General features: G+C 37.4%; 1 protein-coding gene across 1 annotated transcript in view; it reads left to right on the top strand.

Annotated features, from left to right (window-relative positions):
* Window positions 1–14162, top strand: part of APPBP2 (amyloid beta precursor protein binding protein 2) — a 59597-nt gene that overhangs the window by 23299 nt on the left and 22136 nt on the right. Inside the window, exons 2-4 of the mRNA XM_045985592.1 lie at window positions 3329–3417; window positions 5605–5756; window positions 8427–8550. Of these exons, the coding sequence (XP_045841548.1) occupies window positions 3329–3417; window positions 5605–5756; window positions 8427–8550 (365 nt within the window). The remainder of the gene's footprint in view (window positions 1–3328; window positions 3418–5604; window positions 5757–8426; window positions 8551–14162) is intronic.

Here is a 14162-nt window from a genome sequence, read left to right as displayed (position 1 = left end):
TTCTCTGACTAACTTATTTCACTCAGAATAATACCCTCTAGTTCCATCCATGTCATCGCAAATGGCAAGGTTTCATTTCTTTTGATGGCTGCATAGTATTCCATTGTGTATATATACCACATCTTCTTTATCCGTTCATCTGTTGATGGACATCTAGGTTCCTTCCATAGTTTGGCTATTGTGGACATTGCTGCTATAAACATTCGGGTGTGCGTGCCCCTTCGGATCACTACATTTGTATCTTTAGGGTATACCCAGTAGTGTAATTGCTGGGTCATAGAGAGCTCTATTTTCAACTTTTTGAGGAACTTCCATGCTGTTTTTCGGAGTGGCTGCACCAGCTTGCATTCCCACCAACAGTGTAGGAGGGTTCCCCTTTCTCTGCATCCTCACCAGCATCTGTCGTTTCCTGACTTGTTAATTTTAGCCATTCTGACTGGTGTGAGGTGGTATCTCATTGTGGTTTTGATTGTATTTCCCTGATGCTGAGTGATGTGGAGCACTTTTTCATGTGTCTGTTGGCTATCTGGATGTCGTCTTTGCAGAAATGTCTGTTCATGTCCTCTGCCCATTTCTTGATTGGATTATTTGTTCTTTGGGTATTGAGTTTGATAAGTTCTTTATATATTTTGGACACTAGCCCTTTATCTGATACATCCCTTGCAAATATCTTCTCCTATTCTGTCAGTTGTCTTTTGGTTTTGTTGACTGTTTCCTTTGCTGTGCAAAAGCTTTTGATCTTGGTGAAGTTCTAATAGTTCATTTTTGCCCTTGCTTCCCTTGCCTTTGGCAATGTTTCGATGAAGAAGTTGCTGTGGCTGAGGTGGAAAAGGTTGCTGCCTATGTTCTCCTCAAGGATTTTGATGGATTCCTGTCTCACATTGAGGTCTTTCCTCCATTTGGAGTCTGTTTTTGTGTGTGGTGTAAGGAAATGGTCCAGTTTCATTTTTCTGCATGTGGCTGTTCAATTTTCCCAATACCGTTTGTTGAAAAGACTGTCTTTTTTCCATTGGACATTCTTTCCTGCTTTGTTGAAAATTAGTTGACCATAGAGTTGAGGGTCTATTTCTGGGCTCTCTGTTCTGTTCCACTGATCTGTGTGTCTGTTTTTGTGCTAGTACCATACTGTCTTGATGATGAAAGCTTTGTAATAGAGCTTGAAGTCTGGACTTGTGATGCCGCCAACTTTGGCTTTCTTTTTCAACATTCCTCTGGCTATTCGAGGTCTTTTCTTGTTCCATATGAATTTTAGGATTATTTATTCCATTTCTTTGAAAAAAAATGGATGGTACTTTGATAGGGATTGTATTAAACATGTAGATTGCTTTAGGTAGCATAGATATTTTCACAATATTTGTTCTTCCAATCCATGAGCATGGAACATTTTTCCATTTCTTTGTGTGTCTTTCTCAATTTCTTTCATGAATACTTTATAGTTTTCTGAGTACAAATTCTTTGCCTCTTTGATTAGGTTTATTCCTGGTTATCTTTTGGTTTTGGGTACAATTGTAAATGGGATTGACTCCTTAATTTCTCTGTCTTCTGTCTTGAACTAGCTGCCTGAGCTTGTGGCATATTTTCCTAGCACAAAGTTAATGGCCAAATGAATTCTAGATCTTGTCCTCTTTCTGAAACCCATGTTCTATTAACTGAGCTAAGGGTTACGTGCCTATAAAGTGAATTAATAAAACAAAATTCAAACCTTCTAAGGCACTGTATTTATAAAATACATATAAATTCAAAAGCTGGTGAAGCTGGAGTGGGGCAGAGGTATTTATTTGTCTCTTTTTAACTTTGTGCATGTATTATTGGTGATAAACATTTAACACATTTGTTAACATTTTCTTTTTCTTTTTCCTTTTTTTTTAAGATTTTTATTTTAAGTAATCCCTACACCCAATGTGGGACTTGAACTCACAACCCCAATATTGAGCTGCATGTTCTACCAAACCAACCAGGCACCCCTAAAATGTCATTTTTAAAAGATGTTCTAGGGGTTCCTGGGTGGCTCAGTCAGTTTAGTGCCTGACTCTTGCTTTCAGATCGGGTCATGAGATCACGTTCCTCACTCTGTGTGGAGTTGGCTTGAGATCCTCTTCCTCTCCCTCTGCCCCTTCCCCCACAGGCACACTTGCACTCTGTATCTCTCTCTCAAATAAATAAATGTTTAAAACAAAAGTTCTAAAAAGGCAAAATGAATAAATGATTGTGACAAGATTAGAAATCTTGCCATCTTGGATTACTTTTTGTTTTTAGTTCTTTTTTTATCCTGGAATACTTTATTTATTATTATTTTTTAAAGACTTTATTTGTTTGAGAGATCGAGAAAGAGTGTGGGAGAGAGCACAGAGGGAGATGGGCAACAGGAGAGGAAGGAACAGATTCCCACTGACCAGGGAGCCCAGCCTGGGGTTTGGTCCCAGGACACATGAGATCAGGACCTAAGCTAAAGGCAGGCACTTAACCGACTGAGCCACCGAGGTGCCCCCCTGGATTACTTTAGATGTCTTTTGGTGTGCTTGTAAAGTGCCATGCCCAGAACTGAACTGAGATTCTTGTGGTAGTCTGAGGAGCCCTTTAGAGGGGCATATTGAGCATTCTGGCTTTTGGATATTATCTATGCTATGATTTTGATAATTTTACATTAACTATCTAGTTTTGTTTAAAGAAAAGTTAATTTTAAAAGTTTCTTGTATATAATTTTTTATGTTTATTTAAAGGTTTTATTTGAGAGAAAAGGTGAAACAGGCTCCCCACTGAATGGGGAACCTGACATGGGTCTAGATCCCAGGACCCCAAGATCATGACCTGAGCCAAATGCAGATGCTTAACTGACTGAGCCACCCAGGCACCCCATAACTTTTTAAGTTTATATAATAAGTAATTATATAGCACTTTGTAGTATTTAACATGTACCAGATACTATTTTATAAATATTAACTTTTAACTTTATATACAACTATTAAAATTTTTTTTATGAATTGTAGAAATTTGTTAATTTAGGGGCTCCTGAGTGGCTCCGTCAGTTAAGCATTTGACTCTTGGTTTTGACTCAGGTCATGGTCTCAGGGTTATGAGATTGAGCCCCTGGGCATGGAGCTTGCTCTGGATTGTCTCTCTCCTTCTACCTTCTCCCCTCTCTAAAAAAGTCGTTAATTTATTGTTATATTTCTCTCAGACAGCAGAAGTATGTTTCCTGATCATACCGACTTGGGGTAGTATCCGTTAAATAATCAAATATTAAGTAAGTTAAATTATATCCGTAAGTATAACTAAAGTATAAATTTAAATTAACATTTTAAAATTACCTTTCTCATTTTCATTTCAGCTTTACCAACAGGGACGCTTATGTCAACTGGGCAGTGAATTTTGTGAATTGGAAGTTTTTGCTAAAGTATTGAGAGCTTTGGATAAAAGGTAAAATCACTTTTTAAAAATTATAGTAAACTATACATGCCTGAATTTTACCATTGTAACTTCTTAGGTGTACTTCACTGGCATTAAGTGCATTCCCGTTGTGAAACCATCAGTACCACCTTGCTTTTTGTGTTCAAGAAAATGAGATTGAATTCATCTTTCCCATGGTAGCTGTTACCATGTAGTAAGAGCCACATACATCTATAGTGACACAGCCTTTGACTATACTTGCTGTTCTCTTTAGCATTCTTCCCAGAATTTGTTTTAAAAGCCATTTCTTTTTCCTAACTCTAGGAAAATAGGAATGTAATTTTACAAAATACTGCTGTCTCTAATAAGAACATTATCAAGTTCCATTTGTTCAACAAATTAACTAAGTATATACTTGTTGAATGCCTAGTCTTTGTTAGGTACTGTTGAAGATCTGGGATTACAGCAGTGAATAAAAACTGTGTCTCTTTTTGGTGGATTTTGTGTTTTAAGGAAGAATGATAAAATAAACAGGTAAATAATAAGCATAATTTCAGTATTCAGGGGTACTTTGAAATGTGGCCTTTGTATTATAGAGAAACTGCTGGTTGAATAAAATAAATCTGTAAAAAAAAAAAAACCATAAATGACAACTTCATTTTGGTAAAGAAGGCTACAGAAAAACTTTTCAAAAACATTCTTCAAGGGGTGCCTGGGTGGTTCAATGGGTTAAGCCTCTGCCTTCGACTCAGGTCATGATCTCAGGGTCCTGGGATCGAGTCCCGTGTCGGGCTCTCTGCTCAGCGAGGAGCCTGCTTCCCCAGCTCTCTCTGCCTGCCTCTCTGCCTACTTGTGATCTCTGTCTGTGAAATAAATAAATAAAAGCCTTAAAAAAAAAATTCTTTAAGAAAAGCTTAGCTTTCTGGGATTTGAATTTCTCTATACAATTCTAAACATGGCCATTGTAAAGATTTAGTGGAATACCTCTCTTTCATCTCTCAGGTTATCTTTCACCAAGTCCAAATCCCTTGGTAAGTGTTCAATATATTTGTAAAACTAAAAGCATGTAGTTTGACTTTTTTCCCCTTTATCCAAAGCAGTGATTCTGTTTTTTACAGTTGTTATTTACAATTTTTTATTGAGATATAATTCACATACCACCACATTCACCATTTTAAATTGTACAATTCAGTGGCGTTAGTGTATTCACAAGGTTTTGCAACCATCACCACTTTCTAATTCTAGAACATTTTCATCACTGCAAAAAGAAATCCTGTACCCATTAACAGTCACTTCCTATTTCCTCTTACCCTGGCCTACCATTAATCAACTTTCTTTCTCTGAATTTACCTATTCTATACACATCATATGAAGGGAATCATACAATATATGGTCTTTCGTAACTGGCTTCTTTAATACTTATAATGTTTTGAAGGTTTATTCATGTTGTTGCTTGTATCAGTACTTCTTTCCTTTTATGGCTGAATAGTTTTCTATTGTGTGAACATACTGTGTTTTGTTTAGTCATCTGTTGATGAACATTTTGCCTGTTCGGCTATTCTGATAATGCTGCTGTGAACATTTATGGACATGATTTTGTGTGTACATATGTTTTCATTTCTCTTGTATATATAACTAGGGTATATAAATATGATCACCCTATGTTTAACTTTTTTAGTAACCTCAAAACTATTTTCCATAGGTGCTATAGCATTTTAGTATTCCTACCATCAATGTATGAGAGTTCCAGTATTTACGTATTTTTGCCATCACTTTTTGAGAATAGTAATCACCTCCTACAGGGTGTGAAGTGGTATCTTATTGTGATTTTGGTTTGCATGTCCCTAATGATTAGTAGTGTTGATCATCTTTTCATGTGCTTATTGGTCATTTGTATATTTTCTTTGGAGAACTCTCTTTTTCAGATCCATTGCCCCTTTTTAAATTGGGTTATTGTTAAATTATAAGATTATTTGGTTTTTAAAAGTTAGTTTTACTCTTTACTGCCATTAGTTTACACATAAAGGATCACTCAGTGATCCTCTGAATAAAGATATTAGGCTAAATTGTGGATTATTGTAGCCTCATAATTTGTAAGGCAGAAATAATTTTTTATCTTTAAAATAATGGTACTGTTATTTTTTCAAAAGAAATCTAGCACCTTCTAAAACTATAAGATATGTTACCTTTATAAAATAATCTTTTCTTACCTTGCAGACATTTGCTTCATCACTGTTTCCAGGCTTTGATGGATCATGGTGTGAAAGTTGCTTCGGTCTTGGCCTACTCATTTAGTAGGCGGTGCTCTTACATAGCAGAATCAGATGCGGCAGTAAAAGAAAAAGCCATTCAAGTTGGCTTTGTTTTAGGTAAGTAATAGTAAAATGCTGGAGTATTTTGTCCTACAATATGACTCATTTTAAACAATAAAGGATTCAACGAGGACATTCCAAAAGTCTACATGAGGAGGTTGTGAGAAAAACTAAGTGTGATTTATTGAATATAACTTTAAGCCAAACACTACAGGAGGCATTTATTTAAAAACAAAAAAAGGTTTTGTTTATTTTTTTGAGAGAGTGAGCAAGAGAGCACAAGTGGGGCAGGGGCAGAGGGAGAGAGAAGCAGGCTCCCTGTAGGGAGCCTGATGTGGAGCTTGATTCCAGGACCCTGGGATTATGACCTGAGCCAAACGCAGATGCTTAACAGACTCAGCCACACAGGTGCCCCCTAAATGTTATGTTTCGAAATCCTCGTAACATTTCAGTATCGTGATTATATCAATAATACTTTACAAATGCGGAAGGATTCAGAAAATTTAAGTAACTTGCTCTAGTCACATAGCTGGTAGTGTACTGAAAGTTTAGAATCCCCTGTCTGTAGATCCATACCATATATTTTGCTACATGTCATGCTGCCAGCAGCCTATTTCACCAGCTTACCATATGCTGTGACATGGGATTTAATCCTTCTGGAGCCTCAGTTTTCAGGCTGTAAAATAAGGATAATTTTTTATTTCCTCATGAGGATGGTAAGAAAATACTGAAAACATACATGGGAAAGGGATCTGTAAAGTTTTTATATATTACATAGAGAAAAATGTTTAAGGTTTATATAATAATTTAATTTGCTATTTACAAATCTACATAGATAAGTATGTTTCAGGCAACTACTTATTAAAGTTGTTGTTGCCCTTCTCGCTTTCTTTTTAAAAATTTTTTTGATGGGGTGCCTGGGTGGGTCAGTCAGTTGGGTGTCTGCCCGAGGCTCGTGTCATGATCCCAGGACCCTGAGATTGAGCCCCTCATTGGGCTCCCTGCCTACTTCTCCAACTCTTCTACTCCACCATTCTCCCTCTGCCACTCCCCCTACTTGTGGGCACATGCTTGCATGCTTTCTCTTTCTCTCTCTCAAATAAATACAGTCCTTAAAAAAAATTTTTTTTAGGGGCACCTGGGTGGCTCAGTTGGTTGGGCCCCTGAACCGAAGGGCTCAGGTCATGATCCTGGAGTCCCAGGATCAAGTCCCGCATCGGGCTCCTGGCTCTGTGGGGAGTCTGCTTCTCCTTCTGACCTTCTCCCCTCTCATGCTTGCTCTCACTCTCTCTCTCACTCTCAAATAAATAAAATCTTTAAAAAAAAATTTTTTTTAATGATTTTAGATTCATAGTATCAAAACCAGGAATTGACACTGGTTTAATACTGTTAACTAGACTATAGACCTTACTTAATTTTCAAGTTTTTTCATGTACTTTGGTGTATGTGTGTCTGTATGTTTCTTTTTTTTTTAAATATTTTATTTTATTTATTTGTCAGAGAGAGGGTGAGAGAGTGAGCAAGCACAAGCAGGGGGAGAGGGAGAAGGAGGCTCCCTGCTCTGCAGGGAGTCCCAGCAATGCTCTATCCCAGGACCCTGAGATCATGACCTGAAGGCAAATGCTTAACTGGCTGACCCACCCAAGCATCCGTAGTGTCTGAGGTTATTTCCACATAACGGTATTCCATGTAAAGATTTGTACAACTGTCATTACCATCAGGACACAGAACTAATCCATCAGTATAGACTCTCATGTTTAACTTCTCGCTTGCATGTATGTGTTTTAGCTGTCTTACACATACATGCACATATACTTTCTTTGCCAACACATTTTCAAATTCATTTCCTTTAGTTTTAGAATAATTCTTTGTACTGGTCATAGACAGTTTGCTGGAGGAACTTCAGAACTTTTTTTTCTTAAAAAAAAAAAACACCAAACAGCATTTATCCTTTGGTAGTCCCATGGAATATAAATTGCAACTAAGAATTATGACCAGAGAATGTCTATAACAAGAGTGTGTGATCTCAGTGAATGTTAAGGTTGACATCCCTTTAGTCCTAGAGGGTCGTGTAAAAATCTGTGGGAGAACAACTTTAGGATCAACAAAAGTGAAAGGCAGGAAGGTTTGTGTTCATTGAGGTCCTCTGTCATCTCCACAAACATTTATACCAGTATTTGGCCATTGTACTGAGCCAGGTTGAAGAAACATCTTGGAGATAGAATGAAGTTCTAACAAACTCATAGTTACATTATTGGTCTGGATCCTAAAATTACCAAAACAGTGAAAAAAAACTTCATACCGAAAGTATGCAGTGATGGAGATTTTTTTTTTTAATGATAGCTTTATTGAGATGTTCTTTGAAATTGGGTGTGGAGAGATTAAAAAGTTATGTTTGCCCTGCAAATTGAAAATGTTGGGATCATTAGAATATATGGCTAATTAACCAGAAAATGTCAATTTGTAGGCTGTGGAGAATTTTTAGAGGGTTAAAACTCTTGACTCCTCATTCAAGGCCTCAACTTTGTTCTGATTCCCCTAGTTTATAAGTTTTTGTTCTGTTTTGTATTGTTTTGTTTCACAGTATCTTTGTTTTGGGCCAGACACAGGACTTGAATTACTATGGTTGTTTTCCTTTTAGATGATATTCATTTTAAGCATGTCACTTTAGCTTTTAAGTGATTTATTATTAAATTATTTAAAGTTACTAGTTTTCTTGTCCTCTAGGTGGCTTTCTTTCAGATGCAGGCTGGTACAGTGATGCTGAGAAAGTTTTTCTATCCTGTCTCCAGTTGTGTACTCTACATGATGAGATGCTTCATTGGTTTCGTGCAGTAGAATGTTGTGTGAGGTAAGTTGGAACAGATCCTACTCTAATGGCCTTTAGTTGCTTTTATAGTTTTAGTTCTTCAAGTGTGTTCCAACTGTTATCTCTGAGGTGATAATTTGTATGTTTCATTAGTCTGGCCTCCTGTCTCTCATCTCCAGAATATAGTTAACTTACTATAATCACCTTAGCTTAATATTTTTTTACTTTGTCATAGAGCTTGTGTGTTCTGTTCACTCACCAAATATTTATTGAATGCCTCAGTGTACTCAGAACTGTGCTAGGCACTGGTTGCTGGTAAAATAAATATGTGTTTTTCTTGAGTATTATTTTTTACTTTTTTTTTTTAAGATTTTATTTATTTGATAGAGGTCACAGTAGGCAGAGAGGCAGGCAGAGAAGGGTGGGAGAAGGAGGCTCCCCACTGAGCGGAGAGCCTGATGTGGGGCTTGATCCTAGGACCCTGGGATTATGACCTGAGCTGAAGGCAGAGGCTTTAATCCACTGAGCCATCCAGGCGCCCCTTATTTTTTACTCTTGATGCATTTCTAGAATTATGTATAAGAAGATTAGTATTTTACTTACAAATAACTGTTTTCTTTAAAAATATATTTTTTAACAGATGTACTTAAAGGTAAGGCAAGGTAGTTTAGAAGTAATGCTTTCTTCTTACTGTCTATTTTTTCTATGCATGTAACAGAAAATTACGAAGAGAATAAATACTATCTATAATCCTGTTTTCCAGAATAACCACAATTATTATATTGGTGTATTTTTCAATTTTAAGTGTGAAAAGGAACTTTCTGAACTGGTGGGAGAAAGACTTAAATCTAGATTTTAAAAGAACCCTAAGCCCTACACAATTGGAGTTCCTAAAATCAAAGAATACATAGAAATTAGAAAGTATAAGATAGTAGAAATATCTCCGTTATTGAGAGGAAATGCTATATACCTCACCAACTTTTAGGGTAAAATAAATTTTTCAAATATATAGGGTACAATATACTTAATGTACTTGAGCTGAGGAAAATACTTACGGAATTTCTCTAAACAGATAAAAGTGCAGTAGAGTAGGAATGGCTATCATGTTCAAACCTTATCAGTGCTAGGGTTGGATATTATAATGATTTATATAATGGAAAAGTGTGATAGACATTTTAAATTAGGGTAGTGGTAGTGAGGGTAAGAATGATAGGAAAACTGTCCAAATGAGATAAAAACAGAAGAGAGGAAATAATTAAGTATGATAAATGAAAAAAAGCTAACTAATGAAAAATGAGAAATAATATAAGCTTAAAACCAAATTTGACTGTCATCACAGTATATGTAAATGGGCTCAATTGCTCTGTGTAAATGTGATACCTACAAAGAGGGTTAAAAAGTGAAATCCAGCTATATATTGTTAAAATAGTATTAACAGGGGCTCCTGGGTGGCTCAGTGGGTTAAAGCCTCTGCCTTCAGCTTGGGTCATGGTTCCAGGGTCCTGGGATCAAGCCCCACAAAGGGCTCCCTGCTCAGCAGGGAGCCTGCTTCTTCCTCTCTCTCTGCCTGTCTCTCTGCCTACTTGTGATCTCTCTCAGTCAAATAAATAAATAAAATCTTTAAAAATAAATAGTATTAACAATATTAACAATAAAGCAAAATTCAGGATAAAAACCATTAGTTGATACAAAAGGGATATTGCTAATAAAATAAGTCCACTAAAATGTTATAAATGCCATGTGTAGCAAATAAGATAGCAGCCACCTATATAAGCAGTATACCCTAAAAATACCCAGAATTTGAATATTATTTATTTATTTATTTGACAGAGAGCACAAGCAGGCAGAGAGCGAAGCATAGAGAGAGGGAGGGAAGCAGGCTCCCTGCTGAGCAGAGAGCCCAATGTGGGGCTCCATCCCAGGATCCTGAGATCATGACCCAAGCCAAAGGCAGAGGCTTTAACCCACTGAGCCCCCCAGGCACCCCAAAAATACCCAGAATTTGATAAAAAGAATAAATAATACAATATTGAGTACCCCGGGGTAGGTTAATTTATAATTCTATAGGTTATCAAGGAACTAAATTTTATCCCTATGTCTGCTTCTCTGTCCTCAGTGCTGGTTTTGACTTTGACCAGCTCCCAAGTGGCAGCTCCCAAGAATGCTGCCACAGTTTGAAATAACCACATACTGATTTCATATTGTCTGGCAGAGGAAAGACTTCTTTTCCAAGCTCTGTATTTTATCTTTAATGATAGGGAAACTTTCTCAGGAACCACCCAGCCAGTCGATCTTGGAATCTCATTGGCCAGAGCTAGGTCATTTGGTGACCTTTGAATCAATCACTGACAAGCAGAGTAGGACCACTACACTGTGATTGGCTTAAACTACTCGTGATTTATTCTTGAGTCCTGTGAGAAAGAGATCAATGCCTAAACAAAATCAGGCTCCTGCCAACAAAGCATGAGGTGGAAAAATGGATGTTAGTTACGGAGCTAGCAGTGTCTGCAACATCTCACAGTGCTTTGCTCCCACACGTAAAATTAAAACCACACTAGACTGAACCCCCCCCCCCCAAAAAAGACGCAAATGGTTAGAATCAGAAATACAAATCAAGGTTTCACTACCAGCCTTCCAGAAATGGAAACATAAGAGAATCCTATGACCAGCTGTATGCCAACAGAATAGATATTGTAGCTGAAATGCACAAATCCCTAGAAATGAACAAAATTACCTAAATTGTCCCAAGAAAATCTCAACAAAGCTATAGCAAGTAGAGATTGAATCAGTAATCAAACACCTTCCAACGTGGGTCACCTGGGTGGCTCAATTGATTAAGCATCCAACTCTTGATTTTAGCTCAGGGTCTCGATTTCCAGTTCGAGCCCCACATTGGGCTCCACATTGTGCATGGAACCTACTTAAAAATAAAACAAAAAAACCTTCTGAAAAGAATACTCCAGGACCAGAATTTCTCATCAAATGAGTGCTACCAAACATTTAAAGAAATAACACCAGACCTTCTCAGCGTTTTCCAAAAAATTAAGGAGGAAGGAATACTCCCTAACTCAAGCTATGAGGCCAGCATTACCCTGATACCAAAGTCAGAAAAAAGACATCAAAAGAGAAGAAAATTACAGGATAATATCCTCTGTGAATACAGATGTAAAAGTTCTCAACAGATTGCCGGGGGGAGGGAGAGGGTGGTGGGGTTATAAACATTGGAGAAGGTATGTGCTATGGTGAGTGTGGTGAAGTGTGTAAACCTGGTGATTGACAGACCTGTACCCCTGGAGCTAATAATACATTATGTGTTAATTAAAAATTTTTAAAAAATTCTCAACAGAATACTAGCAAATCAAACTAATGGCATATAAAAGGATGGTATACTATGAGTAATTGGGATTTATTCCAGGAATGCAACGATGATTGACATAAGAAAGTCAGCAGGGGTGCTGGGTGGCTCAGTTGGTTAAGCAACTGCCTTCGGCTCAGGTCATGATCCCAGGGTCCTGGGATGGAGTCCCACATCAGACTCCCTGCTCCACAGGAAGCCTGTTCTGCCTCTCTTACTTCCCCTGCTTGTGATTCCTCTCTCCCTGTGTCTCTTGCTGTATCTGTCTGTCAGATAATTAATTAAAATCTTTAAAAAAAAAAAGAAAGGAAGGAAGGGAGGGAGGGATGCCTGGGTGGCTCAGTCAGTTAAGCATCTGCCTTTGGCTCAGGTCTTTGAGTCCCTCATTGGGCTCCTTGCTCAGTGGGGAACCTGCTTCTGCCCCTGCCTGCCACTCTCCCTGGTTGTGCGCACACGCTCACTAGCTCTCTTGCAAAAATAAAATCTTTAAAAAGTAATAAAAATTTTAAAAAGAAGGAAAAAACCCAGAATCTTCTCAGTAGACACAAAAGACATTTGACAAAATTTGACACCTTTTCATAATTGAACGTTCAAAAAACCGGGAGCAGAAGAGTTCCTCAACATGATAGCATTTATGAAGAACCCACAGCTGACATCATACTCAATGGTGAAACACTAAAAGCTTTGTCCCTAAGATCAAGAATAAGGTCAAGGATGCCTGCTTTCACTACTACTATTAAACATTGCCCTGAAAGTTCTAACTAAAGGAATTAGACAAGAAAAAGAAAAAATGGCATCCATATTGGAAAGAAAGAAGTGAAACCATTTCTGTTCACAGGTTAGTTGGATTTCATCAAAATAAAAAACTATGTACATCAAAGAATGTTATTAAGAAAGTGGAATTGGAGAAAATATTTGCAGATCATATATCAGATAAGGGTGTAGTATCCAGAATATATCAAGAACTATCACTCAACAACAACAACCTGATTAAAAAATGGGTAAAGGCCACGAGGACACATTTGTCCACAAAAGAAGATAAAATAGCCAAAAGATGTTCAGCATAATTTTTCATTAGGGAAATGAAAATCCAACACAAGATACCACTTTACATATACCCAGGATGGCTGTAATTAAAAATAAAAGTTAAGTGTTGCCAAGAATGTGAAGAAGTTGGGATCCTTGCTAATAGGAGTGTAAAGTGATGCAGGTGGGATAAAGGGTATATGGGAATCAATTGCTTGTTACAGAGTTTCTTTTTGGAGTGATGAAAAGTTTTGGAAATAGATGGTGGTGATGGTCACACAATATGGAGACTTTAATGGCACTGAAGTGTATGCTTAAAATAGTTAGTATGGCAGATTTTTTGTTGCATATTTTACCACAATAGAAAAGAATTTTAGTCTATCATTTTCCAAAATTGTTAAATAGTTCTTGGAGACATACTCTTGTAAGGAGGAGAGAGATTTTTTTTTTTACATTTACTTTTAATGTATTTATTTTTGTTGTGTCTTATGAGGTTCGGCCTAGTCATCTTGCTTAGTCTCAACAGTGAATATATTCATAAGTTAATGACTTCTAAACTTGTAGGGGTGCTGGGCTGCCTCAGTCAGTAGAGCATGCAACTCTTGATCTCACGGTTTTAAGTTTGAGCCCCATGTTGAGTGTAGAGATTACTTAAAAATAAAATCTTAAAAAACATGGGCCACCTGGGTGGCTCAGTGGTTTAAGCTGCTGCCTTCGGCTCAGGTCATGATCTCAGGGTCCTGGGATCGAGTCCCGCATCCGGCTCTCTGCTCGGCAGGGAGCCTGCTTCCCTCTCACTCTCTCTACCTGCCTCTCTGCCTACTTGTGATCTCTCTCTGTCAAATAAATAAAATCTTTAAAAAAAAAAAAATCTTATAAAACAAAAACTTGTATATTTGCCATTCAAACAGTGTATTATTTAACCAATTAAATGTAATTGTTTTTGACAATAGCTTTGATCAGGTAGATGTGATTGTATTTTTTCATGAAACTAATACTGCAGGGGGCACCTGAATGGCTCAGTGGGTTAAAGCCTCTGCTCTTGGCTCAGGTCATGATCCCAGGGTCCTGGGATCGAGCCCCGCATTGGACTCTCTGCTCCGCAGGGAGCCTGCTTCCTCCTCTCTGCCTGTTTCTCTGCCTACTTGTGATCTCTGTCTGTCAAATAAATAAATAAAATCTTAAAAAAAAAAACAAAACTAATACTGCAGGAAGGAGGGTATATGAGAAATCTCTGTACCTTCTGCTCAGTTTTACTGTGAACCTAAAATTG

This window comes from Meles meles, chromosome 18, assembly GCF_922984935.1.
Source record: "Meles meles chromosome 18, mMelMel3.1 paternal haplotype, whole genome shotgun sequence".
Taxonomy (NCBI): Eukaryota; Metazoa; Chordata; class Mammalia; order Carnivora; family Mustelidae; genus Meles; species Meles meles.
This window is presented reverse-complemented; position numbering and strand designations above follow the sequence as displayed.